Source organism: Crocodylus siamensis, chromosome 4 (assembly GCF_052110815.1).
Source record: "Crocodylus siamensis isolate JL-2025a chromosome 4, ASM5211081v1, whole genome shotgun sequence".
NCBI classification, from domain to species: domain Eukaryota; kingdom Metazoa; phylum Chordata; order Crocodylia; family Crocodylidae; genus Crocodylus; species Crocodylus siamensis.
The window spans coordinates 23192191-23218797 of record NC_143398.1 but is presented as its reverse complement, the minus strand read 5'-3'; the positions used below and the strand labels follow the sequence as shown (position 1 = coordinate 23218797).

Genomic DNA, 26607 nt, shown 5'->3' with positions numbered 1-26607 from the left:
TCTTTTCAGGATGCCAGTTCTACAGTCCAACAAGACTACCTCAGTAAAGGCCAAATCAAATAAAACAAGCATTTCCAGAACAGCCATATGCACTTACAGGACTACATCTAGGATTGCTGTCATTACAGTCTCTCGGATATCATATGTTCAATGTAAGTGAATAACAGCAGCCTTGAATCCATCAGGTTTCTTTATCTTGGTTTAACAAGGCTGCATTGCTCTTACGAAGCTAAAACAATCATTGTTACAATAATATTGGCTTAGATGTTACTACTTTTAATAGTATATATATTTCCATGTATTTCAGTTGTTCCTGAACAAAACCAATCCAGCATCACAAAGCCAAACCTGACGTGTTCATTACTGTAAATGACCACGAGAAATGCTGACTCATAACACTGCTATTGCAGAAGACGGTTTAGAGAAGTGCACTCTGCGTGATACCAAACTTCAAGCCCTACCCTTTTAATCATGTCCCTTTTGGGAGTGTTTGTGTACGGTAAGCCCCAGTATCACGGTGTACAGGAGGCCCCAGGACAGCCAACATTTACATATGCAGAAGTAAACGTACAGACGTGAATAGTGCCACTTAAATGAAATCCTCCTTGCTGACATGGGTGTTTGTAGGACGCAGAAGGAAAACAGGATTCCAATCTGCGCATTACCCTACTTCCTCCATTGCTGTAACTTTCTCATAGAAACCGTCAGTCGTTATTATCTCTTAATACATGGAGGGTGAGAGAAGCTGGTGGAGGGCGCTTGGCTCAAGACCGCGCTGGTGGAGACTCTCCTGTTTCCCTTCAGTTACATATTAGGAGGAGCTTTCTGAGGGTGGGCAAGCACTGGAACAAATTACCCAGAGGGTTGGGAAATCCTTGCTACCGGACATCTCTAAATACAGTTTAGACACGCTTGACCCCGAGCGGTATCCAGCCAAGGGCGAGCGTGTTTGAGGCTGAACTGGGTGACCCTGAGCTCCCTTCCAGCCTCCCCCCCCCCTTTTTTTTTTGCCATTATAAATATGGAGCAAGGGTTAGCCTCGTGGCTCCCTTGGAGGTTTGAAGGAGGCAGCAGTGGGAGGGCCAGGCGGTCTCTTCTCCTTCCCAGGAGCACTTCAGCCCCGTCCCGGGTGGGGGCAGCGTATGTACGGGGCCTCACGTGCCCGCTGTGCAAAGCCCCCCCGGACCGGACCCAGCCCACCGGGACGCCCGCGAAGAGAGGCTCTAACTCGGAGCTGAAGCTACAGCATCCCGCCGCCGCCGCCCAGCGGTCTCAGCCTGTGTCCGCGGCCCCTTGCGCAGCCACCCGCCGGCAGGGGGCAGTAGGGGCGGGGCCCCCCGCTGGGGGTCGGCGATGCTGCGCTGCATTGTGGGGCGTGTAGTCCGCGGCCGCCCCGGCCGCGCCCGGGGCAGGGCCGCGCCGACTACAACTCCCGGCTGCGCCCGCGCGCCCCCTCCCCCCGCCCCGTTCGGCCCCCGGCGGCTCAGCCGCGAGCTGCTTGTCACCGGGCGGCACGGCGGGAGGTGAGTGCGGCGCGGGCTGGGCCGGGGCGGGGTGTCGTGTCCTTCCCATCGCCGGCACCTGCGGGCTCCCGGGCCTCGCACCAGCCCCACGCAGCCCCCTCCCCTCCCCTCCCGCCCAGGACGCGGTGGCTTAGCGGGGTCGTGCTGTGCGCGGGGCAGCGAGACGGGCGCTGCACACGCCCAATTCTCGCATCGTTACGTGACCTATTTAAATCGTCTGTGATCCGTTGGGGGGGTTTTTGGACAGCCCCTGGTTTGTCCTCTGGCCACGGGGTCCTTACAGCTCCGTCTGCCCCCTTGAACTTGGACGGCCTCACAGCTAAACCAAGGACAACTGTTGTCCTCTTCTGTTGCTCTCCTGCTCAGTGGCTCCGTGTAACACGGGGGGCGGGGAAGAGTGGGGGGGTTGTTTTTCTGTGCTGGGCACCACCACACACCTAAACATGCTTGCAGACCAGCCGGCTGAGGTGGCTCATCTAGACCTCAGCCGGACCGTCTCAGCAGCCTGCCACTAAAATGTAATGAGTGACCTGGTGGTGTCCTTGAGAGGGGTGAGATGAAGTCCTGCACAAGCACATGCAGTGTAGGAGTTTTCCCAGCTGCTTCGCAGTGGTACCCAGAGTTCGTAAGTCTTACAGACATATCAAGGCAGTTTCCTCAAAGCATCACATCATCTTGCAACATCAGACCTTTAAGTGTCAGGCCAGAGATGAAGAACCCAGTGAGTGTGTTGGTAATTTGGGGGATGTTTGCTTTCTTGCCCTGTCTCTCTGAATTTGACAGTCTAATTTGGGAAGTGTAAAACACCTCGGATTTAACTGACCTAAACGCTACATTTGCTGTGCTTCTGTTTTGACTTATGTTGTAACTCATTCCTCTGTACATTCTCTCATGCTGGTTTTGGCATAAACAGCAGGAGCTAGCCTCTGCCAATCTTTTGGCTATTTGCTGTGGTTTCCATCTGTAGTGTATTGTTCTGAGGATTTCTCAGGATACCCTTATCAGCTTCACGTAAGTGTCTGGGTGTTGCGAGCCTGTTTCTGATACATCAGAGACAGATTTCTTGAAGTATTCATTGGTGATAGAACCTTTCCATTGAATGCCCAGTATTTTTCCAAGCACTTGAGTTCAAATACATGTCATTTCCTGCCAGGTGTCTCAGTAGTTCTTCAGCTCTTGCAGCCATGAGATTACATTTGTGCTGAAAAGTCTGTTTTGTTCTCCTGCGATGTGCTTTGATTTCCATAATTGTTTAAGGGATGTTGTGAAGACTTTTTCTGTTCTTGATATAATTTCCTTCTTGGAGTCTCTTTTGCCTAGTGTGTGGCTGCTCAGGTAGATGAACAATTCTGCCTTCTAACTTGATGTTATTTTTTTCTAATGTCAAGGATGATTTTTCTGGCATACTCATTAACCTGCCCTTTTTTAAACCAGGTTGTCTGTCTTCATTTGTTGTTTTTTAGAGGCAATGCTCAATACTTCAATATCAGCAGCAAAAGCTGCGTCTTCTCAGCATTTGCCATCTGCCTGTGATCTGTCAGCATTTGTATCACCTGTACCTTCTTTGTTGTCCAGTCTATGGCAATGTCAAATAGCAATAGATAGAGAATACAGCCCTTTCCCATATGAGTGTGACCTGACCAGATAGGACCAAGATGGGGTGCCACAAACTAGCCTCACACCTCTCTGAGTCCTGCCCAATCTGCTTTGTGTTCACTGACCATGCTGTTGCTCTGCTTTCTGCTTCCTGACTTTTAGCCTTCTGCCCTATCTGCCATTGTGCTGCCCATCCCCTCCCCAATCTACTGCATGCTACTCATGCCACAGGTTGGCCACCCCTGATATTGACTGTTGTGTTGACTGGTTGTTCATCTTTACAGACCATCTCAGTATGGGGCCTTCATAATGTTAGTGACTAGCTAGTATCCATAGGATTGAGGTCTGTTGCACAATGTCAGCTTGTGTAGGTTGGCAAAGTCAACCAGACTGGTAATGACAAAAGTGTGCCATTCTGTCCTTTTTTTCTGTGACAGTGCTTCATGTGAGTATCTGTGTCTTGGACCCAAGTCCAATTTATTCTTCTTTAAGGTTTTCATTCCCTGCCTCTTTGTCCTGTGTCATATCTCAATGCAAAACATTTTCCTGTGACAGGGTGTAGTGTGACTACTCTGTAGTTTGTTGTAGTCAGTGGGGATTCTGACAGCGATTCCATGTTCCACTGTTGGGAGGTGTTTCATCTGAACAGTTCTGTCATTTTCATTAGTGTGATGGGTTTTATGCTGTGGTATGATTGTCTCTTTGCCATCCTGCTCAAAGCAGGGTCGTCTCTGACTAAATCATCCCAATTCAATAAATAAAATTCAGTAACAACACGCAAAAAGTCCTGCATTTAGAATGGAACAATCAAAGGCACAAATAAAAACAAGAGCAACTAACTAGGCTGAAGTATGACAGAAAAGGATGTAGTGGTTATACTGGATGTGTGCTCAGGTCTATCTAAATGCCAAAACCTAATTTGTTAAGTTCACGTATGTTATCAAAATTTGGTGTGGAGGTGGGGTTGAGTCTACTGTAGACTTCTTGAAATGCTTGCCAATCTGATTTTCTGCTTTATATCAGGTGTATGCATTTTTTTCAATCTTTGCTTTTGATTACTCCATTTCTTGTTTTGAAATTTCTAAGCACGCTTTTAGTGACTTGGTAAACAGCTTTGTGGTTTCCTACCATAGCAGCATCTTCAGCTTCAGCTGCAGGCCTTTGGCTCGTCTCCAGTTATCTTCCTTGTATTGCTCTTCTCTGCTCCTTGTACTCCTCCTTTGGTTTTTTTTTCCAAATATATTATTGTTCCAAATATCCAGGAATTTTCCTTTCAGTGCTTGCGTTTCTTCAGCAAGGTGCAATATCTCTTGACTTACCCAGTTTTTGCTCCATCTGTTGCCATCCAATTGTGATTGTTGGAAGTAAAATACTGCCAATTTTCCTTGAGTTTGGGACTGTGCCTCATTTTCCTGTGCTTCTGAAATGACCTCAGATCTGTCCCTGCTTCCAAGCTGGAATCCCCTGTAGTCTTGTTTCCAGATTTCCACTGTTAATTTTCTTTGCCAGTTTCTGTTTAAAGTAAGCCCTTCTCAGTTTTGCGTTGGCATCTGCTAATTGTTGTGCCCTTGCATCTTGGATAATTTACCTGAATTGCAAGTGGCTTAACCAACCTGATTTTCTTCTACAGCAAAACAATGAGCTTTGTGGATGGAGAGAAGAGCAGTGGATATGATATACTGTGAGTTTAGGAAGGCTTTCTACCTTGTCTTCTATGACATTCTCATTGGTAAGTTAAGGAAATACAGTATTTTCATCTAGACCTTAAGGTGGATGGGTAACTGGTTGGATCATTATGCTCCAAGAGTAATCATCCAAAATTCAATGTCTAATTGGGAAGAGTTATCAAGTGGAGGTTTCCCAGGGGGCTCTTTTGGATCCTGCACTGTTTAATGTCTTCACTAATAATTTGGAAGCAGAGACTGAGTTAACAGTTAGCAGATTTGCAGATGACACCCCTTAAATGGGATTGCAGACACTTTAGATGTTAGGATTAGGATTCAGACGAACTAGATAAATGTGAAAAAATGGTATAAAATTCAGTGATTGAAATTCAGTAACAACAAGTAAAAAGTCCTGCACTTAGAATGGAATAATCAAATGCACAAATAAAAATTGGGGAACAACTTACTAGGCTGAAGTAAAATAACTGACTAGGCTGCAGAGAAGGATGTAGTGGTTATAGTGGACCACAAGCTGAATATATGCTCAGGTTGCAAAAAAAAAGCCAGTAGCGTACTAGGTTGTATTAACAGGAGTGCTTTCTGCAAGTCGGTGGAAGTAATTCTTCTACTCCGTTCAGCAGGAAAGACCTCATCTGAAGTACTGTGGTCAGTTTTGGGCACTGTACAGGTTTCCCTTGCTTTATGCGGGTTCTGTATGTATGACTTCGCTCTTACGCGATGACCTTTTTTATACCAAAAATTCGTTATATGCAAGGGAAATTCACCCTTACGTGATTAGTGTGGTGGAAGCCTCCAGTCAGCTGCTTTGTGCAGTGCATTGTGGGACTGACACACACCAAGATATAGTCTCCTGTGTGGATCTGTGTTCCTTGCTCGTTGTCCATCTTGCATGTTTCTGTAATTGCCATCCCCATTATGATAGTGCCCTGTGCTTGTGTGTACTGTCTGCTGTTGTTGAGTACCAAAACTGTCTTATAAAAGTAGGAGATATAGGTCTGGGGGTCAGTACAGTTGAGGTTTTGCAGCGTATCCCTATCTGTTACCTTGTAAAGTGATGCCCTTTATGCAAATTTGAGTTATGCACTGTTTTCCAGGAACACATGTACAGCATAAAGTGAGGGAAACCTGTACTTCAAGAAAGGTGTAGACAGATTGGAAGGAGTCCACCAGAGAGCAACAAAAATTATTAGAAGTCTGGGAAGCATGATGGAAAAATGGGGTAGGATTAGAAGGTAGAAAAAATGCAATTATTTACTGGAGAAGAGAAGGCCAAGAGGGCATTTGATAACTCTTCAGATACATGAAGAAGATGGTAATAGACTATTTTCTGTGACCACAGTGGACAGGACAAGAAGCCATGGTCTTAAATTGCAGAAATGGTGGATATTAGGGAGAGCTTGCTTGCTATGAGAGGGGTTAGGCATTGGAACAGATTACACAGAGAAGTGGTGCTCAACCTTTTGCATTCACAGGCCAGATGGGTGATGTGAGGCTGTCTGCAGGCCAGGTCAGTCACTGGGGACTGGCACCGGCCCCTCCTGCAACCTGTGCACTGGGATTTGGGTCCTGGGGGAGGCCAGCACCACTGCATACTGCCCCTTTCCTGATAGGATTAGGTCTTGGGGCACAGCACCCAGTCCTGCACATTGAAATCAGGTGCTAGATCCAGTGAGCAGGACCAGGGGCTCTCCAGAGATCAGAAGGTTTGGCAGTAGGGGAGTGGTGCTACCGTTTCTCCACTACCAAATGTCTGGGCTCATGGAAAGCCCCATCAGCTAGATGACACAGTGCTATAGCCTAGATCTGGCCTGTGTGTTGGAGTTTGAGCACCCCAGACCTAGAGAAATTGTTTTCTCCATCCTTGGAGGTTGTTAAGAACAGACTAGATGGTTTAGACAAGGATAGTTCTGCCTTGAGCCAGGGGCTGGACTAGATGACCTCCTGATGTCCCTTCTAGACCTATTTTTCTATGATTCTAAGTTGATCAAGGTGTGCTGATTTTTCATATGCTGTCTGGAGAAATCTATGGTTCTTGGTGGAATTTTTTGTGAGGGAATATGGTGCCCTCAAGATGTAAGTTGGACGTCAACCATAGTTCAACAGGTCTCTTAGCATTTTGATTGGCAATTCCCTGCCCATACTTCTTCACTACTCTTTCCATTCCTTGTTGTATCCAACTCTGGTGTTAAATTCACCCATCACAAAGATTAAGCTGTGTTTTGATGTCTGCCCCCCTCACTTTGTTGAACGCATCTTTGTCCTTTTCACTCTGATCCAATGTCAGACCATGGCACCATGTGATTGATGCCTTTAGGAATGTGGTTATTAAGCACATGGATGGATATGCCATCCATCATCTGGCATGGCTGTTGTGATGGCTGATGGGCTCCCAGTTAATGAGTGACTTTTCTGTCACAGTGAGCACTACTGGCTGTCCTGAAACCTAAGTAGTTTAGATGTTTCTTCCCTCACTTGAAGTGCTGCTTGTAATTATGTTGTTATTTCTTGGTGAAATAAAGGACTTGGTGCTTCTGAAAATCCCTCCATCTGATATTACATTTTAAAGACTACTTTCAGAATGAGACCTGAATGGACAGGCAGGAAATTGGAAAGCTGTTTTAGCCACCTCTCTTGCCCCGTCTTATGACTGGACTTTCTGGTTTTCAGTTTAGCCAATAACTGGGATAAATCCAAAGCAATTCCTGTGTCTTGTCTAAAGTGCCACTTCCATTAATGTAGTTGCACTGTTGGTGGAGTATGGTCCTATTTCTGCCAGCTCAGAGAAAATTAGAGAGTTACTTCTGATGTAATTTAGAGCAAAATCTGGCTCACTGGACTCATCTACACGTGCAGTTAGTGCAGCTGAATAAATTTTGGTGACGTTCATGCTGGACTTTATTGTTTCCAGACATGGCATTTGCACGTGTGCCCAGGACTGCAACACGTTGAGCCAGAGTGGAGCAGCCCTGTCTGATGGGGGACCCAAAGGGTCAGCCTGCCAGGCCAGGGCTGCTCCAGCCTGGCTCAACATGCTGTAGAGGTGCTGGCTGGGGCAGGGCATGAGGGTGCTCCAGTGCGGGGCTACCTGACAGACAGCCTTGTGCCCTGGCTAGCCCGGGCACTATACATGTGTTGCAGTGGAGTGAATAATTCCACTGTAGGGTAGTACTTGTGTATGGCAGTACTGTCGTATGGTGGAGTTAATTAGCTCATTTTGTCCTAATAGCAACGCACGCGTAGACAGTGACATTTTACTGTGTAGCTAATCAGCCAGCTCTGCAGTAAATGTCTTGTGTAGATACACCCACTGTGTTTATATTGCAATAGATGACATGTAAACTTGGCAAGAAGTGTCAACTCTTAAGCTGTTGCCCATGGTAATGTCATTAGTTATAGGTAGAGAAACACTGAGCCCTGGGCAGAAGTCTGAAAGTAAAGTGAGGAAGCTTATATAGAAAACATTTATCTGTGGAATGATAGTCTGTTTTCATTCTGTGAACTGAGAATTTTCAGTGCATCTAGGAAAATTAATGCAAAGCATCATTTACTTTGTCTTTTGTATATAACCTTGACAGTTTGTTGCTGAGGTAGCTCATTTCCATTGGCTGATTCTCATAGCTGAAGAAACAGAAGGCAACACCCTTAAGTAAATAGGGGACAGGAAGACATTATCGTTTAGATAGCATAATCTTAAATAAATACCAAATGCATGAAGGAGGGCAGAACTCAAATCCCATTCACTGTTCACGTTATTAGGGCAATCCGGGTCTAGTCCAAGGCACGGTGTACAAAAATGTTTGTGCTCATAAAATCTATGTTAAAATAAAAAGCAGAAAATAAGAACTGATGAGAGCTGTCTGCTTCTTTTATTTTGTTTTAAAAAATGTAACTGCACATTGTTACCTGGGAGGAGAGTTAAATGGATCTCTTGAAGCTGGTAGAAGGGAGGATAGTTACTTTGGATAAATACTGGTATTAAAATAAGTATCACCACCACTTCTCCAAATCGCCCCTGTGAACAAAGCTTTCATCAGCCAATGCAAAAGTAACAATTTATCTGAGATCCCCAGGGTTGGGACTGCCTATGCTTCCTGTTTGGCTGCATGGCCAGTCCATCCCTCCTGACAGAGTAATGGGGAATTAACTTTGCTGGAGCAGCTCTGGTGAGATCCCACTTGCCACTAAAAGCCTTTCCATGTTCACTTGCTGTATTGATAGATTTTTTTTTTTTTTTAATATTTTCCTGGGCATGAGAATAAAACAGGATCTAGATTGGGAAATCTAGATAGGAAAATGTTGTTGGATATTGGGAGGGTTTGATAATCTACACAGTGGTTCCTAGATCTCTCTCTCTCTCTCTCTCCTGGATAATAATTAACAATGTCAGAGCCTCTTTAAAATGAAAACTCATACATCCTGATGGTGCCTGTTTGATCTTCCATCTTTCCCCCCACCCAATTTGCAAAAGAAAATACATTTAAAAAGTTGCTAGGGGCTGGCAGTTCTGACAGCCACTTCACATTTCTGAACTCCAGCCCCTACAAAGTATTGGTGCAGTGGGCTATCAATCCCATTGACTGCCAAATTGGTTGGCTTGTGTGTGGGTCCCAGATTTATGTTCTCTCCCTCCTAGTCAGTAACAGGAAGTTCTATAAGAGAAGAGTGATCCATCCCATTAACGGCCCTGGGATTGGCCTGGTGATGTGCTGAAACTAAGATTTTTTTTGTCTGGGAGGAGGGGTAGGAATGAATCTAGCTAGTAGTTTCTTGGTCCCTACTGTCCTGGGTTTAGAAAAATAAGTCCTGCTTGACTCATTTCAGTATGATATAATGGCCCTAAGTCATGCAGTTTTCTTAATGTTTTTTTCCCCCAGTATGTTGTTTTACCCATATATCATGTGATCCCGTGATCCTAACTCAACCAAAGCTGTCATTGAGTTTAGTGGTAATGCAGCAATGGAGTAAGGGTGGCAGGTTCAGGGCCAGATACCAAGCCTGGGAAATGTGAATAAGCAATAAACTCTCCATCTGTGATCAGACTGTTTATGAGGAAAACAAGAGCCATCTCTTATCTGACCATGCATAGAGACAAGCAGTTGGTGCCTTTCACAGTGGTCAGATATTGACTTACTGAGCTGTTTAATCACAAGATCCACATGTTCCAAAAAGGGGTTCTAGGGATTTTTAATACAGTCTCTTCCTGAAAACAAGTAGAGCTGCTATTGATAGCAAAATAGTGCATTAAGGGATTAATGTATTCATTGCTGTGGAGCGGATCTTTAGAAGCTAAATATTTTAATCCCTGACTTGGAAAATCAAGCGTGAAATATCAGTAATCAGTAATATGATAGAGAGCTTTATAAGTACCAGAGTACAGTGAGTGGAAAGTTCCACCCAGATAGTATTTACATATCATTATCAAGTTTCTTCCAATAGATCAAAGTTAAAAAGTATGAAGAGAAAGTAATGTTGTACTTCCACAGGTCTCTCTTGGAATAGCTGGAAGGTATATTTTCATCATACAGTTGTATACTTGTATACTTTCATCATACAGTTGTAGTTTGTGAGGGTGAGCACAAATGGACAGCTGTCTGTGTTTCTGTGCATCTGAGTGTGAAGGTACCCATCAAGGTTGTGGTCCCCTTATTCAGAATGAATAATATTTGAAACTTCAGACAATGCCATTGAATTTAGTGAACTTCATGTAGAGTAAGATGCAACTCAGAAAACACACAGAGCCAAATCCTGAGATCCTTACAGGCTTCCTCCAATGGGAGTTTTACCTGAGTAGGGGCTGAGCTGAAGACAGCCCTAATTCTGCAATGAGTAGGATCTCTTTGGTTTACCATGCAGCACATCTGGTGCCAGATTCATTATTGATCAAGGCCCAAGCAAGGACTTTGGGATTTGGCTCATAGGCAGGTTCTAAGCTTGTCAAGCTTTGCATGGTTCTAAACTTGTGATTCCTTGGTGGATTTAGCTGAGTCTGCCAAAGAGGAAGGAGCATGATCTTAAGGAAAGGTGAATTGAGGGCAGGCTGTAGGATTGCTGCTGGAAGGAGAAGGAAATCCTACGTAAGGAGCAGCACAGTAGGAAGTGCAAAGGAGGGAGCGTGAAAAGGAAATGGCATGTGCAGGTCCTGGACAGAACAGAGGCAATGGGAACAGGAAGATGTGGGCGGTAGTCAGGCTATTGGCCTCAACAGCAAGGACAAGAAGCTGAACTACCTGAGAGCAGTAAGAAGCCCCCGAAAAGTTTCAGAGAGGGTGGTACAGGATCTGAGCAAGCATGCATGGAGAAGGAGACTCTAATAGTATAGTGTGGGGAGCAGAGTACAAAAAGGGGCAGTTGTGACAACAGAAATAGGAGACACTGAGGTTTAGAGGAGGACTTTCATCGAGGCTGTGTATGAAACCAAGGCAGAACAAATGTGGATGTGGAGAAAAGAGTTGGTTGTGACACCACCTAGGTGTCAGGAAGGAGGAGACCAGCATCTGCAGTAATGGGGGAAGGTGGATGTAGACTATGCAGTGCAGTTTCTGTGTTGCTGAGTTGTGGTTGGCTGCAGGGCTTAGATGAGACAGGCGAATTCAGAAATGAATCTGAGAGCTCTCCCAGCCGAGAGCAAGTGAAAGCACTGGGGCAGAAGAGTCTAACCCTGAGTTAAAATGAAAAGGTCCTAAGGAGGGGACCAAAGAGGGAACCCAGAGGAACAAAAGGGACTTGTGTCTCTGGGCTGCAGTGTGATCATTTAACTTTGCTTTTCCCTGCTGTAATGATATAAACTGTTCCCAGTGCAGTTTGGTAGCATTTTACGGCTATTGTCCAAGTATAGCAATGGCAGAAGGTGGAGGACTGGAGAATCGTGAGAGGAGAGGGAAATAAGAGAAAATATGGGGCTTAGTGGCGCTTGCAAGAAAGAGAAGGCTACTTCTTTAAAAGACTCATGCTGAGTCTTCATTTCCTTAACAACCGTGGATTTATGGCCCTTTTCTCTCACTAACTTTGTGCTAAGGTGTGATATTAGGGGCATGTTTAGCTGAACCATTTTCTCTGGCCCATAGCCTAAGAGCTGTGGCCCCTACCTTATAAACTGCAAGAGGGAGACCACGCGTCACAAACTTAAAGTTATGTTTAACTTGGGTTTGTCCAGCATAGAAGCACGCCTGTTCAGTATAACATGCTGCACTAGTGTCTCTTTCAATGTTTAAAGTCATCCCTGCCTCTTCCTTTCTTCCCTGGGAGTGGGGTGGGATTGGACTGTGTTCAGCACCTGCCCTCCCCCCCAGACACGTAGTCCATAAAAGTTAATAGTCTTGCCAGTACTTGCTCCCATATCCCATCACCACCATTCAGTGCTGATGGGCCTATTTCAGCTTCTCAGACAAAGTGGAGTTTCTAAGCCACACCAAAAGTTATAATCATAAATGGCTATTTCACAAAATATAAACCCTTTTTCATATCAGTGCACGCATATTCCTCAAGGTGTCACAGCAACCCATACAGCAGTGCCACTGGATTAGTGAACAAATGTGCAATGTACAGGAATAAAAATGCTGTATTCAGAGGTGATAATTCTATATATGTTAAAGATCTGAAATTCATGCCACATCATCCTTTTGCCTGTAGTGTCTTCTCTTTGTCTTGTTCCATGTTTTGGATCTGAAGGGCAAGCTGGTGCTCATCTGTGCTCTCTGAATTCTCATATGAGATCAAATCCTGGTCTAGTGAAATCGGTGAGAATTTTCTCACTGAATTCATCCAAACTAGGATTTATTGTGCTATTTAGAAAAGGCAGTAGTTTGTTTCAAGCTTCTTGCTTTGCTGTTTGAGACTGGAAACACGGGACACCTATAACACCTCTGCCTGGTGGCAATAATATAATTTGTTAACACCTTAAGGTAGATGATAACAATAAGGACACCCACAAGTAGCCATTATCAGTAAGATAAAGAACCACCAGCTCTTAAGTCCCTTATATGAAGCTTCTCAGTTATTGTGCCTCAATCTTTATCTGTCTGATAAGAAACACTGCTGTTAGTTACTCTTATTGCTTATTAATTTAATCTTTGCTGTGAAGTGTAAAGGTCTTCTGTGCACAATGTTTCATTATCCACAGTTCTAACCTGCAGATACTCAGAATTGATCGCCCATCTAAAAAAATGTCCCGGTCTTGCAGTGACCTCTGGCATAGGGCTGGCCACTGCTTGCTGGAAACGCCTGCTTTGCATCCATGTGAACCATGGGTCATTGGAATATGTGCAATAAGGTGCTCCTTTCTCTGGGGCCTGAGCAGTGCTGAGAGTAAGGGCTGAAGTTGGACAAGGTTTTGGTATCTCTCTTTCCCTCTGTATGACAACTATATAATAAGCTGTCACTAAACCATAGGAGGTGTTCTGCATATGTGTGTCTTGTCACAACAGAGTTCTCCATCATTTACATTCTGGCTGCCACTTTGCAAGGGAAAAATTATCAGAGGCAACAGTGTTCTTCTTCTAGGTTAAATACAAGTGATAAAGTCATAGGAGTTAGAAATGGTAGAAATTAGATTTACTCCACTGTTGTTTCACTAGGCACAGGATGTTACACTTAAACATAGCTTACCATTAAATGTGTAATTAGCCTCATTGACTTCTTAGCCATGTCCAGATGAGCATAGATGTGCCGTATGTGGCACCACAGACCTGTCTGCGGTGCTACACACCACACATGAAGGCATTCCCCATGCTGCTACTTTGTTACTTTTCTAAAATTTCCTGAAGTTGATGAATGGGTTCCTTTCCATGGATTCCAGTGGTTCATGCTGTAAGTTGCATACGGTATCCATTTTTGGCTGGACCTTTCCACTTTTGGTCACAGCCCCTATTGTAAAAGTGCTCCTCTCCTAAGGGTTGAATTTGATCTGCAGTGCATAGCACACATGCTCCTACTTCATTGAAATGGGAAGTGGCTGTAATATGTCCCTTGGGTCCGACTCTTCAGCATGAATGAGCACCACTTCATAAACATAGAGTGGTGTTATTCCCTCGTAAAATATGCTAATGAGCATGAGGGCAGAGGTCTGTTTTAAGTATCTCTAGCAGTTTCTGAAACCAGCTTCCTAGATTATAAATAGGCTTCAGGGCTGAACTAATGTAGGCATAACAACTCTAAGAAAGACTTGAATTGTAAATAAAGAGGCATAAACAGTTTTCCTTGATCATTATTTTCCCAACTCTTAAATCACAACTGAAGCAGCATGTGCTTATTTATGATTTATTTATATTGCTGGTGTCAGTAAAGTTGCTCACATGGCTGATTTCAAAACTTGCCAGCTATCAGTGTCAGGATCCTCCTGGACTGTGACTGCATAGTGATCTTTACAGCTTCCTCTCTTGCTGTATGGGGTACAGTGGCAGAGTGGTTAAGGGGTCTTGCTACCGCTGCAGAGGTGTGAGTTTGACCCTGGTGTAGGACTTGTGCCAAAGGGCATCCCTCTTCACTCAGCAGTAAATGGTTTGGTGAGTGGGTCTGAGGACTCAAAAGTTTCTTGGTGTTATTCTAGCCACATCATGTCCTTGTGTGCCTTTGGCATCAGAATTTGGAGTGCCTTAACCACGCTAACCCACTGGGCCGTCCACCCTTGGGTGGACTTTTCATTTGTATCGTGTTTGTTTTTTTTCTGTCCACTTACATTATGCTCTTGCTTTGATTGGTGTGTGTTCAAGTGAAATGTAAAGAGGGTGGCTTCTAAATGACTGGTACTTAACTTTGTTATTTTATGTTTGTATCAAGCAACTCAGCTGGGGAATTGATGGGAGAGGAAGGGTGTTGTACCCGTAAAAGGATTTTTCTCTTTCCCCTGGAAGGGTCTCTAAAATCAGGTACCTGTCTCTGTCAGATTTGTTTTTTCTACCAGCAACCATGAGCCTCAATCCCAAAAGGCCTGCATAAGGTTGTGTACATGTCGGTCCCATTGAAGCCAGTGGGACTGTGGATGGTGAGAATATTTGCAAAGTCAAAATACATTTTTGAAAGATGTAAAATACTCAAGGAAAGAGACAGTGGTTCTTATTAAAACGTAAAGGAAAGACTTGGGCTTGCATAAAAGCCTACCATAGCATCTCCTACATGCCTGCCCATTCTAACCTTATGGTATAGGAAGGGAGCATAGTCTGACCAAGGGTGGAAACAGGAGAGATGTATCCAGCTGATTTCTTATTACCTGAACGGCCCCTTTGGGTCTTACATCAAGAACTGTGTTTTCCCCCTGGTTTCAGGACTTCCAAGGACCTTAAAATTTACCATTTCCTTCCCCCATGGCCAGAGGAGAAGATGTGACCATAAAATGTTGCAGTATGTCATGGTGCATAATGATCACTGCAGCCCTATCTCTTCAACATCAAGGTTACCAAGATTAAGCAGATTGCTTCTGTTTATTTTAAAATCCAATATGGAAAAGTTTGCTTTTGTCAGGCTTAACCTTATCCCTCTGTTACCTTTCAGCTGTCTGACTTAACATTAGCCAGCATCTGTTTACTTAATAATTTAATGATCCTGTCTTACTGCTCAGAATTTGGAGTGCTTCTAGTTCAGAGTGCGACATTTTTCTCACTCATATTTCTACAAGCAGCCTCTAGAGAACAAGAGCACAGGATGCCCTGAAGGTGTGGAGAAGTGTGGAGCAGCAAATCTGAAAATTTTTGGCAGATGAGAGTAGGATAATTTTTAATATAAATTTCCCTATAGATCCCAGCTCCCATTGATTTAAATGTATGCCAGGCTGGGATATGAACAGAGTCTGGCGTATGCATTGAGATCCTCCTTTGAGAGAGAAATCACGTAAGACCAGCAGAAATAAAGTGTAATTTCACATACCTGGAAGTAACTAACTGCCAGGAGAAAAGAGAAATGTGTTTCTGAATTTTAAAAAAGGCTGTATCTGTATTTGGTTTCCACCTCCAGTCCAAGCAACATGACAGTTGAAGTAAGAGGACAGAAAAGGTAATAGGAAGTAACTCAGAAATAAAACCTCACCCCTAAAGTGTTGCAATCTCCTTGAAAAAGAGAATGGAAAGGGGAAGAAAAGATCAAAAACTAAATGTATCCCTCTGACTTAGATTTGAGTTTCCATCCACATGGTTCCACAGCCCTGAAGCTTGACACAGGAGTTTCTTTTCCCTAAAAGAAAACCATAAAAATATTCACTTCCGTGTAAGAAAGATCTTAAGTATGAGAGTTTTTCAATTATTATTTTATTCCTGTTGCACAAGCTCTCAGTGTATTCGTAGCACATTCATCTCTCTAGTCAAACTGAAAGTCTTAGTGCAGTGATTCCCAAAGGGTGTGCTGCAGCACGCGTGTGCCAGGAGTGCAACAGAAGTGTGCAACCAGATCCTGTTAGATCCAGCCCCTGTGTGAGGAGGTAAATGCTCTCCTCCTCTGTCTGGCACCCTCACCATGCACCTGCCCCAACTACTCCGCTGGCTCCTGCCACGGCTCCTGTGGGGCTGCTGCTGCTGTTCCCTTCCCCTGCCCTTCCCCATCCTCAGGCTGTGCCGCCCCGTGCCCCACCCCTCCACTCCAGGATCCCAGCCGCACACTCTGCTATGAGCAAGCTGGCAGGCAGATGCACGGAGGGAGCTGCACTTTGCTGCCCAACTCATCGTCTCCGCTCTTCCTACCCTATCAGGGCCAGCAGGACAGACCACAGGGGTGGTCACCAGCGTGAGACCCTGCAGAATCAGCTTCAGCAGCAGGGGCTGCCTTTGCCCCCTGAGGTACAGACCAGGGGCTGGGAGGAGGCAGACAGTGGAGAGCAAGGCACAGCAGGGCGAGGGTCCTGTCCCTGCCACCCCTGAGTGGCACTAGCTAGATCACTGGTTTTCAAGGCCCCTCCTCCTTCCTTTTGCTGCATTTAGATCCATCTCAGTGATTTTCAGCTGGGGTGCCATGAAATTTAGAAGTACGCTCCTAATTTTAATCCAGAAAAGTGTGTCCTACATATCACACACACACAAGTCTGAAAATACTTTTCCAAAGCATTTGTGAAAGATGCCCCAAACCAGATGTTCAAAGAATAAAAATAGCATTGAATGATAAAACTGTTTTTGTCTGTGTTAGGTTTGGGCTTCTTGGTGGAGACTTTAAAGCTGTTCTTCTTCTGTTCCTGATCATTGATGTAAACCATGGAGTGTGCTCAAGAACATGAAGAATACCCTGTGCAAACCCAGATGTATTCTGTGGAGAGACCAATTTATAACCAAGAGTTGTTGCAAGAACAGCTGCACCAGAGGGAAAAGCCATCTCAGCCTCTGTCACAGAGGATAGCACATTCATGTCGGTAAGTGGTTGTGTGTTTATCTTTATTTTATATCTTCTGGAGGCTCGTGTCCCACCCTTTCACCAAGAACATGATATGAGGAATATCTGGCATGGTCTCATTTTTCTAAGCTGTCTTTATTTCCACTCACTGAATTTGTTAGAGTAAGGTTCTGGAGCATTTTGTAGTAGGGGGCATTTTAACAGAGCTTAGGTCAAGCACAGGTCCAACCCAGCTCGTACTGCTGCTGCACTACAGCCATGCAGCTGCAGTCACCACTTCCACCCCACCACAGTGACATCACTGCCTCTTTTCCACACCATGTGGGTGCGCAAGGCTCCCTCCACCAAAACAACACAAAAAGCCCCTGGCTTTGCAGGACAGATAAAATGATGCCATGGTCTGGATGCAGTCTGCAGGCCATGAGTTGCCAGCCGCTATGTTAAAGCCACAAAGTATTGCACCCTTACAGTGCAAATTTATCTTCTAGATTAATGTGCATCTGTAACAGCATAGAGATTTGACTTGTTATCCTAGTTATCCATATTATTCTAGCCACTACAAAAACTGTCAGGATTTTTCAAAAGAAAAATTTAGCTAAATGTATTTCTTTCATCTGACTGGATGTATGAGTGTTTGAACTCTCCCCTCCATCACGCTGGAGTCAGCAGTATTGATCCCTTGAGTTACATAATGGACATTTACCTTTGGCAACGCTGACCCTTTGCCAACACTGACCCTTTTCCTCCTTTTAACCCCCCCACATGTCCTGATGACCGGAACAGGGCCAAGCTGCAACCTAGTATCCCCCCTGCCCCCCCCACATGTTCACATCAGGGCCACTCTGCCCCTCCAACCTGAAGGTCTGGATTGGGGTTTCTTCACCCTGCCCTCCTCCACCCCCAAGTTTGGATCAGAACTGGGCCACTCCTTGCTGCCCCCAGCCAGCAGACAGATTGGGGTCAGGCTGTGGACCCCTCCAAGGCCAGATTGGGCTGTACCATGCTGGCCCTGTGTGCCAGGAGCCCACCAACCAGATCTGGACTTGGCACTGCCTGGACTTAGCACTACCCACCTGGCCTGCAAAGTGAAAAGGCTGGGCACCACTGAGCTAGACTGGTTCTGGTATCTGAGGTAGCTGGTTTACTGGTAGCTAAGGTATCTGTCTCTACACAGCTTCACAGTGGTCACTTTAGACAGACCCTAAGGCTGGTCTGTATAGACAGAAAAATAGAGATGTACAGCTGGAAAGCTAATGTAGGCACCAAGAAGAGAAAATGAAGAGGTACTTCATTAGCTCTTTAGTTATTAGCTATTGTTTCCAGAGCTGAGCCCATTTTTTGCAATAACCTACTTTAAGTTCTGATACCACAAATAATGTGGTCCCTAGTTGGTCCATCCCTTAAATATTAAAATTGTTATGGCCTGATCTTACTGGGCAGGTCTATAAAGGAAATACCAGTTATCTCACCTTGAAGCAAATTTCCCAAGTGTGTGGATTAAAGTCTTCCTGACATTTTATCTATTAGTTCAGTCTCTTTCATGCTTCTCCAAAATATTACATGTCTCTCTGTTCCATGTCACACAAAGAGAAGTGGAGCATTTCACCAACATGGATTGTCCTTTAATGACATTTATTTCTAGGAGAATTTAGAAGTACTACGACCACCTTCTCCAGTTTTCTGCCAGTTCCAATTCTAGAGTGAGGAATCCACATGCCTTCAATTCCTGTCTTTTTACCAAAGATTACATTTTCTTCTGACACTCTCAAATAAGAGGATCCCACACAGGAGTGCTAGATAAACTCCCCTGGCTCAAATCACTAAACATAGGTCAGGGTTGCCAAAGGTAAATGTCCCTGTTATGTAACCCAGGGGATCAATATTGCTGACTCCAGTGATGAAGGGATGAGCTTAGTACTCCTGGAATTAGTCCTACAGTAATAACAATCACAGTCATATCTACCTCACATATAGTGCATGTCGTAATGTAGTGTGCCTCATCCAGCGTACTAAATGCCCTCGTGGAAACTATGCGAGTGAAACCAGACAAAAACTATGCTCCAGAGTGAATGATCCCAGAAAAAAGGTAAGAGACCAGACACTGGACCACAGGTAGAAGAACATTTTTCATAGAAAAACCGCTTCTTGTCTGACCTCACAATTCTGCTCAAAAGAAATTTAGAAAACACCTTCAAGAGACAAGCCTTGGAACACAAATTCATTACCCTGTTGAACACTAAGAACTGGGAACTTAACATAGACAGTTTCCTCAAGATCTATTATAATCAGCCTGATACTTTTTAATATCTGCACAGGTGATAACGACTCTCTTGAATGATCTTGTTCTTCTACCGATCAGGTTTCTACTGCATCCCTCTTGTCTGTTGGCTACATGATGATAATTTCTCTTTTATCCTGTTTTTATCTGCATATGGAGTTTTACCTAAGCTTTCCTTCCTCTTGCTGTTTAGCTGTGCTGTGTCTGCTTCATTCCCAGAGACCTGAGGAAGGCTTGTCTAAATTTTTCTTGGCCATGTAGTTAGCCAAAGGAAAGATATTGCCAGCAAAAATACTTGCCTCTTGTATAATTTGTAAAGTCTTTGGGTCTGTATAAGAGCTAGGCGGTGGTGTTGTAGAACCCATCCTAGGAGAAAGGGTTGTACAACTGCTTTGTTCTGTCGTGTGCTGACCAGCTTCACACCCTCTTGAAGTCCTGTGGTGGCTTCCCAATTCCATAAAGATGTGCAAGCAGAAAGTATAATATAGTGCACTCATGGGTACGATAACATGTTGTTTGGTTTCTTAGCTAAGTTCAGTCCAGACATTGTTGTGATGGTCTGTTTTCTTGTTTGATATTTTTAGTTGTACCTCCAAAAAAGCCAAGTCTCATCTATACAGCTTCTTACCAATTTTACTATGGCTTCCCCGGTATCCGGTGAAGGCGTATCTATTAGGAGACATTATCTCAGGTATAAGCACTGGGGTTATGCAGCTTCCTCAAGGTGAGTAGAACACAGTCCATTTTGATTGTCTTGTTTGTTTGTCACATGTGTCATCTTAAGGCAGTGGCTCCCAACCTTTTTTGTGCTGCAACCCTAAATCCATGTTGTAGTCCCTGCCCCCGACTCACTTGTGCCTGGTGGCACCAGCAGAGCTTGGGCTGAGCCAGATTCATGCAGGGCAGTGGCAGTGACAGCCCCACAGATGGGAGGGGCAGAGTGAGGGGCAGCCCCCTGCGACCCTGATTTGGGTCGTGACCTGAGGTTGGGAGCCACTATCTTAAGGGAATGACCTCCTGCCCAACTGTGAGTTCATGCAACATGATAATGGACTACACTTTGCACATGTGTACATGGAGATCATTAATGAATGATTTACAACAGCATCCTGAAAACCAATCAGTTTATTGGTTTTGAAAGAGCTGTCCTTGAAAGTGCTGCTTTCCATCATGATAGCCAATGGTGTACAGCAAATTCTCTTTAAAAATCCTCCTTTCTAGTTACTAACCTTAGGAACTGGAGAGCCCTGCAGGCTATTTGTTACCCTGTTCAAGTTAACAAAGCTATTTGCCTGCATAAAGTTAGAAACATGTAAATTCCTTTCTGAAAGAAGTAATTAATTATTACTTCCTCCCCATCTCTTCACTCCAAGAGTTGTAGCAAGTCCAGTCTTCTCCACTCTAGTCTCAGAAGGAACTGGCACCTGGAGTCTATAGGGAGTATTGTTGCAAAGGGGTCAAGCCTGTCTTACTTGGAGCAGCTTCAGCAAAATCAAGCATCAGAGACTGTCCATACCTTATTTTTCATAATAGTAACTACTCCTCTTCTACACTACAGAGCTGTAGTTGTTGATTTACACCTGTGAGTAGGGATCTGTTTAAAGTCTGCAAAAATGACCAGCACCGTGATTGGCTTGTGCAGTCACCCATTTGCCACCTCAATTTATTAGGTCCCTATTCATGGGTAGGAAATCTACCTAAATTGTGCCAAAAGTGCACTGCACAGCAGCTCCTTTTCACTGTGGGCCCGCCTTGCCACTGACTGCAGAGGGGCCCCAGCAGCCCCCTGCTCACCACTTGCTCCTGATCAGCCAGGAGGCAACAGCTGCAGTTTTAAATGTGCTGTGGTTTTTGCCTTCTGCCTGATCAGCAGCTGGGGCCCCTTGGCCAATCAGTAGTGGGAGGCAAAAACCACACCATATTTAAAACTGTGGTTTTTGCCTCCCAGCCAATCAGTAGCAAGCAGCAGGGCCACTGGGGTTCCTCCATCAATTTGCTGGGGGGAGATACATGGCAAAAAGAGGAAGATTAAAAGAGTTGCTGCGCAGCTCACTTCTGGTGCAATTTAGGTAGATCCCTACCCATGAATAGAGACCTACCAAATTGAGGCATCAGAGGGGCAATTTCACGGGCTGACTGCAGACTTTTTCCTGACCATTTTCACAGACTTATTGAAGCAGAGGCGCCCTCCCACCCCCCCACAAACTGCTGATTGGCCAAGGGGCCCTGGCAATCCTGCCTCTTGCTGCTTATTGATAGTGACGGGCAGAGCCATTCAGTGGTGAAGGGAGCAGCCGCCGTCTTAGCTGCTGCCATTCATGTTGGCGGCTTCTCCACTTATCTCACTTTATACAGGCTGTTGGTCCAGTAAAAGATATCACCTCAAAAAAATCCTGTCCTCTTACTCGAAATATAATAAGGTCTCTGAGACAGGTGCCATACCCTGGCCACACTGTGTTTGGGGGGAAGAAGGGGTCCAAATTCACTGTCAAGCTAATACTGGTGCAGCTCCACTGATGGAATAGGCCATGCAGTCTGTCTTTAGGTGATCACCAGTATCTTTCTGACATGTCTTCCAGACCTGCTCAGAGGTTCAAGTTGCTGGAGTAATAATACTATCCAGGCCAATGTGTCCATCATTGCAAGAATCAGGGCAACTCCTCTAAATAAGGCTGCTATAATGGTAGATTTGCCCAGACTGGTTGCTCAGACTTTCCTAGTTGTTCTTAACTGCAGCAGTAGCAGAAATACAGAGATAGGGGAGTTCCTCCAAGTTATAAGCAATGCTGGGTTTTATTGACCAAAGACAACACTTGCCTACATTTGTTATATTTAGGCTAACGGTTGTGCTGATTTGCGCTATAGTGCAGTTCCACTGATTCCAATGGGGTTGCATGAATGTAAATTAATAGTGTCTTGTATGTACATTGAATTGGGTGAACAAAGGAAAGCCTTTGTGAGGAGTGACAGGTAAACAGGAAAATTTTGATCTTCTGTGAAACCTGTCAGGTGGGTGATAAATGAAGGCATCAGAAAGCATGTATTAAAACTTAAATTTTCTCCCATGGAAGAAACAATAAATGCACAATGTATCTTTGTAGAATGTTCTATGCACATGACAATTTTGACATTTTATATGTGTGTTACCTTTATTTTAACAGTCAATGTGCAGTTGGAGGTTGAAGTAGTTTTTGTCTGAAGTGGACCTGTTCTGTTGTTCCCTAACTTATGTACCTCTCTCTCTCTCGTTGTGTTTTTTTAGGTCTAGCCTATGCTTTACTGGCAGCTGTTCCCCCGGTATTTGGCCTATATTCTTCATTTTATCCTGTTTTTCTGTATACTTTTTTTGGGACCTCCCGACATATATCAATAGGTATATCTCTTCTTCTGCAATTGAAGTTCTTGGTAATTTGATTTAAAATAAGTTGAGAATTTGGTGGTTTTTGTCTTCAATCAAATTGAAATTCTTAAGTTGTTATTTTTTCATGTTCTCCAGTGCTAGCAAAATGTTTTCACTGTTAATTTATTCAGTCTGCTTAGGGAAGAATAGAAACAGCATGTTTTAATGGATTGGGCTTAGCAGCAAGCACTTGGAACAACTCCTGAGCCATGTGTTCAGCTGTCTTGACGACTAGTTGTGTGGCTTAGGACCAATTCACAGATGCAGAGAGTGACCAGAGGAAAGAATGATAACTTTATTTGCCTGCCACAGGAGGGGTTATTCAATATACAGACTATTGTCCTTTGCTGTTTGAAACTCTAAAATAGTTCATGCGGTTAACTCCACACACTGTACAAATCTGAGGTAATCTCCTGTATAAGAAACCCTACTAAAATCAAGGGGGAGTTTTGTTTCAGAATGAGAGCCTATTTTTCTCTCTCTCTCTCTCATTCCAGGCACATTTGCAGTGATCAGTATGATGGTTGGTGCAGTTGCAGTAAGAGAAGTTCCCGATGAAAGATTTGATATTCCGGAGTTGAATTCCACCAACAGCACGGAAATTAGAGATGACCTGAGGGTGCAGGTGGCTGTGACTCTTGCCTTGCTTTCAGGGATCATACAGGTAAGGTGTTCTTTGCCAGAGGAGGCAAGTTTAGAAGAAGCTGCCAGACTTCTAGTTATATAGGGAGTCCAGCATTGTAGCAGGTTTCCCCAGTAATAAAATATTAATGTTTGTACTCTGCTTTTCACAGTGAGAGGTACAAGTTGTTTCTAGTAAACTTTACCCCCTGAATGTTGGGGCAATACCCTGGAAACAGGATCATTTCTCCTGGCATCTTGCCTTTGGCTGGGGCGCTCTGCTGTTGGCTAGGAATATAGTTGCCAAGTGATCTTTGAGCTTTGCAAAGAGGAATTGGGTTTAAGGCAGTGCCCAAATTTCCCTGAACTGGTTCTGGTTTGCTCTGTGAAGGATAGGCAGGAGTCTCATCTCCTCTGTGTCCTGCATCATGCCAGCTTTCAGGTTACAGTGGAATGAATGCACTGATGAGTCATGTAACTTGATTTTTTTGTTCTTCGCTAGCTGTGTTTAGGTCTCCTTCGGTTTGGATTTGTAGCCATCTACCTAACGGAGCCCTTAGTACGAGGGTTCACAACTGCTGCAGCAGTCCATGTCTTTACCTCCCAGTTAAAGTATCTGCTTGGAGTTAAGACTAAACGATACAGTGGAGCCCTTTCAGTTTTATATGTAAGTAATTCTCTCAAAAACATGTTCTGAGTCTAAACATCAGTCTTTCCCCAGGACGGCCTGTTTAAAAAAGAAAAAAAACCTTAGATTTTAAGCACCAGTTGAAGGACATTTTACAGTGGGAAGGTCCTGAAATGAAGGTAAATATGAAATATCTAATGGTGCAGTATCCTGAAACTGTACTTCACCATCCCAAACTGCAGTTGTATCAGCTTCCATAGTCCAGCTGAACCAGTAACTGGAAGGGACACCTGCAGGGAAATCCCAGGATATTGCATGAAGGCTGTTTTATTGGTTTGGTAAATGATTCTCTCTGCCAAGCATCCAGTGTCCACAGGTAATTGTGGTTCTAAGGGCCACCTTGCCATTGGAGATGCTGTTCTTTGAAATTTAAAACCTAAGGGCGTGACAGTAAATACATCACTAGTGATCTCATAGCATACATTATGAACGTAGAGTCTTTGCCCCATACCCTGGCCAGATCTCAGCTCTGATCATTACATATGAAATTAATTTAAGCAATAAGTAGTTTCCTTTATAGATTGTCATGTTGCTGGATACTGTTAAATAGTTACACTCTTTAAATAGTTACACTTTGTTACTGCAGAGATAACTGTGTATTTCTGTGATAGAAATTGAAAGTTTTGGGATCTTTTGTTAGGTACTATATAAGTGTAAGGTGTTGCTACTTGTTATTAGCATTGATGTTTTGTAACGTTAGCTGACTCAATGCTGCATGTACCCTAATTGTCTTCTCCAAGAATCTATATATACTGTATTTTCTCACATACAACACAAACCTTTTCCCCCAAAACCAGACCCCCAAGACTGGGGTGTATGTATTAAGAGAAAAGGCTGTTTTTTGCCCAGGATAGAAGCACCATGCTTTGATTCTGGCTCCACAATGCAGCAGCTGTGGCACTACTATTCAGGCAGTTGAGGGAATCATTTGACTTAATGGCTTATTGTTTGTCACTGCAGAGGTGTTAACAATTGTCTTTCCTTTTTAATGGTCTTGATGTTCCACTAATCAAGTTAACCTTTCTTGGGCCAGTTTTGCTGCTTCTGGTCTCTCTCCTCCTATTTCACAACTCTGGAGACTTTCTAGCTCTTTTCAGAATTATATATCCACCTGTGAAGCCCAGTCTTCATCAGAAGCTAGGGTTTGAGCTTTAGTTAAGCAGGAAAAAGACAGTGAGTCTGTTGAAGGTTAGGTTCTGTCCCTGCTCTATGCAGCCATAACTCTGGAAAAATATTTTTTTTTCAAAAACAGATTGTGTATTATATTCTGGGGCAAAATACCTAAAAAATATTCTAAGGGTGGGTGGGCAAAATACATCCTGCAGGTCTGATCTCGCTCACCAAGGGATTTTATCCAGCCTATGGTGAGACTCTCAGCCCCTCCTGGCCCAGCCACATAGTTTCGTAGTTTCTAGGGTCGGAAGGGACCTGAGCAGATCATCTAGTCCGACCCCCTGCCATGGCAGGAAAGAATACTGGGGTCAAACGACCCCAGCAAGATGTTCATCTAACCTCCTCTTAAAAACCCCCAGGTTGGAGCCTGGACCACTTCTCTTGGAAGTTGGTTCCAGACCCTAGCCGCCTGACCATGAAGTAGCGCCTCCTGATATCTAAACCTAAACCTACCCTCTGCCAGCTTGTGACCATTATTCCTGGTCACTCCTGGCGGTGCTCGGGGGAACAGTGACTCCCCCAATGCCTGCTGATCCCCCCTGACTAGTTTATAACAGGCCACAAGATCCCCCCTCAGCCTTCTCTTCTGGAGGCTGAACAGGTTCAGGTCCCGTAGCCTCTCCTCATAGGGCCTGCCCTGTTGTCCCCTGATCATACGAGTGGCCTCCTCTGGACCCTCTCCATGCTGTCGACATCCCTCTTGAAGTGTGGCGCCTAGAACTGGACGCAGTACTTCAGCTGCGGCCTGACCAGTGCCACATAGAGCGGGAGGATCACCTCTTTGGACCTGCTCGAGATGCATCTGTGGATGCAGGACAAGGTGCGGTTGGCCTTCCTGACTGCCTCCCCACACTGCCGGCCCATGTTCATCTTGGGGTCATTGATGACCCCAAGATCCTTTTCTGCCTCCGTGCTGACAAGAGGGGAGTTCCCTAACCTGTAGATATGGTGCCGGTTGTTCCTCCCCAGGTGCATCACCTTGCACTTGTCTGTGTTGAAACCCACCCTATTCTCATCTACCCACCCCTGTAAGCTGTCTAGGTCTGATTGTAGCCTGTTGCATCCTTCCAGTGTGCCCACATCCCCCCACATCTTAGTGTCATCAGCAAATTTGAACAGGGTGCTTTTTACCCCCTTGTCCAAATCGCTGATGAAGATGTTGAATGGTGCGGGCCCGAGGACCGAGCCCTGCGGAACCCCACTGCCCACGTCCTTCCAGGTTGAGAAGGACCCATCCACTACCACCCTCTGGGTGCAGCTCTCCAGCCAGTTGGCGACCCATTTGACTGTGTGGGTGTCTACACCACAGCCCCCCAGTTTCTTGATGAGAACGGGGTGAG

The 26607-nt window shown here is 44.7% G+C and overlaps 1 protein-coding gene across 3 annotated transcripts in view; it reads left to right on the top strand.

The window, feature by feature from the left end:
• Nucleotides 1-1400: 1400 nt before the first annotated feature.
• Nucleotides 1401-26607, top strand: part of SLC26A5 (solute carrier family 26 member 5) — a 42371-nt gene continuing 17164 nt past the window's right edge. The window contains exons 1-7 of one of the 3 annotated variants that reach the window (XM_090041974.1): nucleotides 1474-1523; nucleotides 4750-4848; nucleotides 16907-17126; nucleotides 19970-20109; nucleotides 22648-22758; nucleotides 23283-23449; nucleotides 23909-24073. In XM_090041974.1, the coding sequence (XP_089898100.1) occupies nucleotides 16972-17126; nucleotides 19970-20109; nucleotides 22648-22758; nucleotides 23283-23449; nucleotides 23909-24073 (738 nt within the window). In that variant the 5' untranslated portion in view covers nucleotides 1474-1523; nucleotides 4750-4848; nucleotides 16907-16971. Of the gene's footprint in view, nucleotides 1524-4749; nucleotides 4849-16424; nucleotides 16564-16906; nucleotides 17127-19969; nucleotides 20110-22647; nucleotides 22759-23282; nucleotides 23450-23908; nucleotides 24074-26607 lie in introns of those variants that run through there. The other 2 variants (XM_090041976.1, XM_090041977.1) reach the window with 2 other exon arrangements.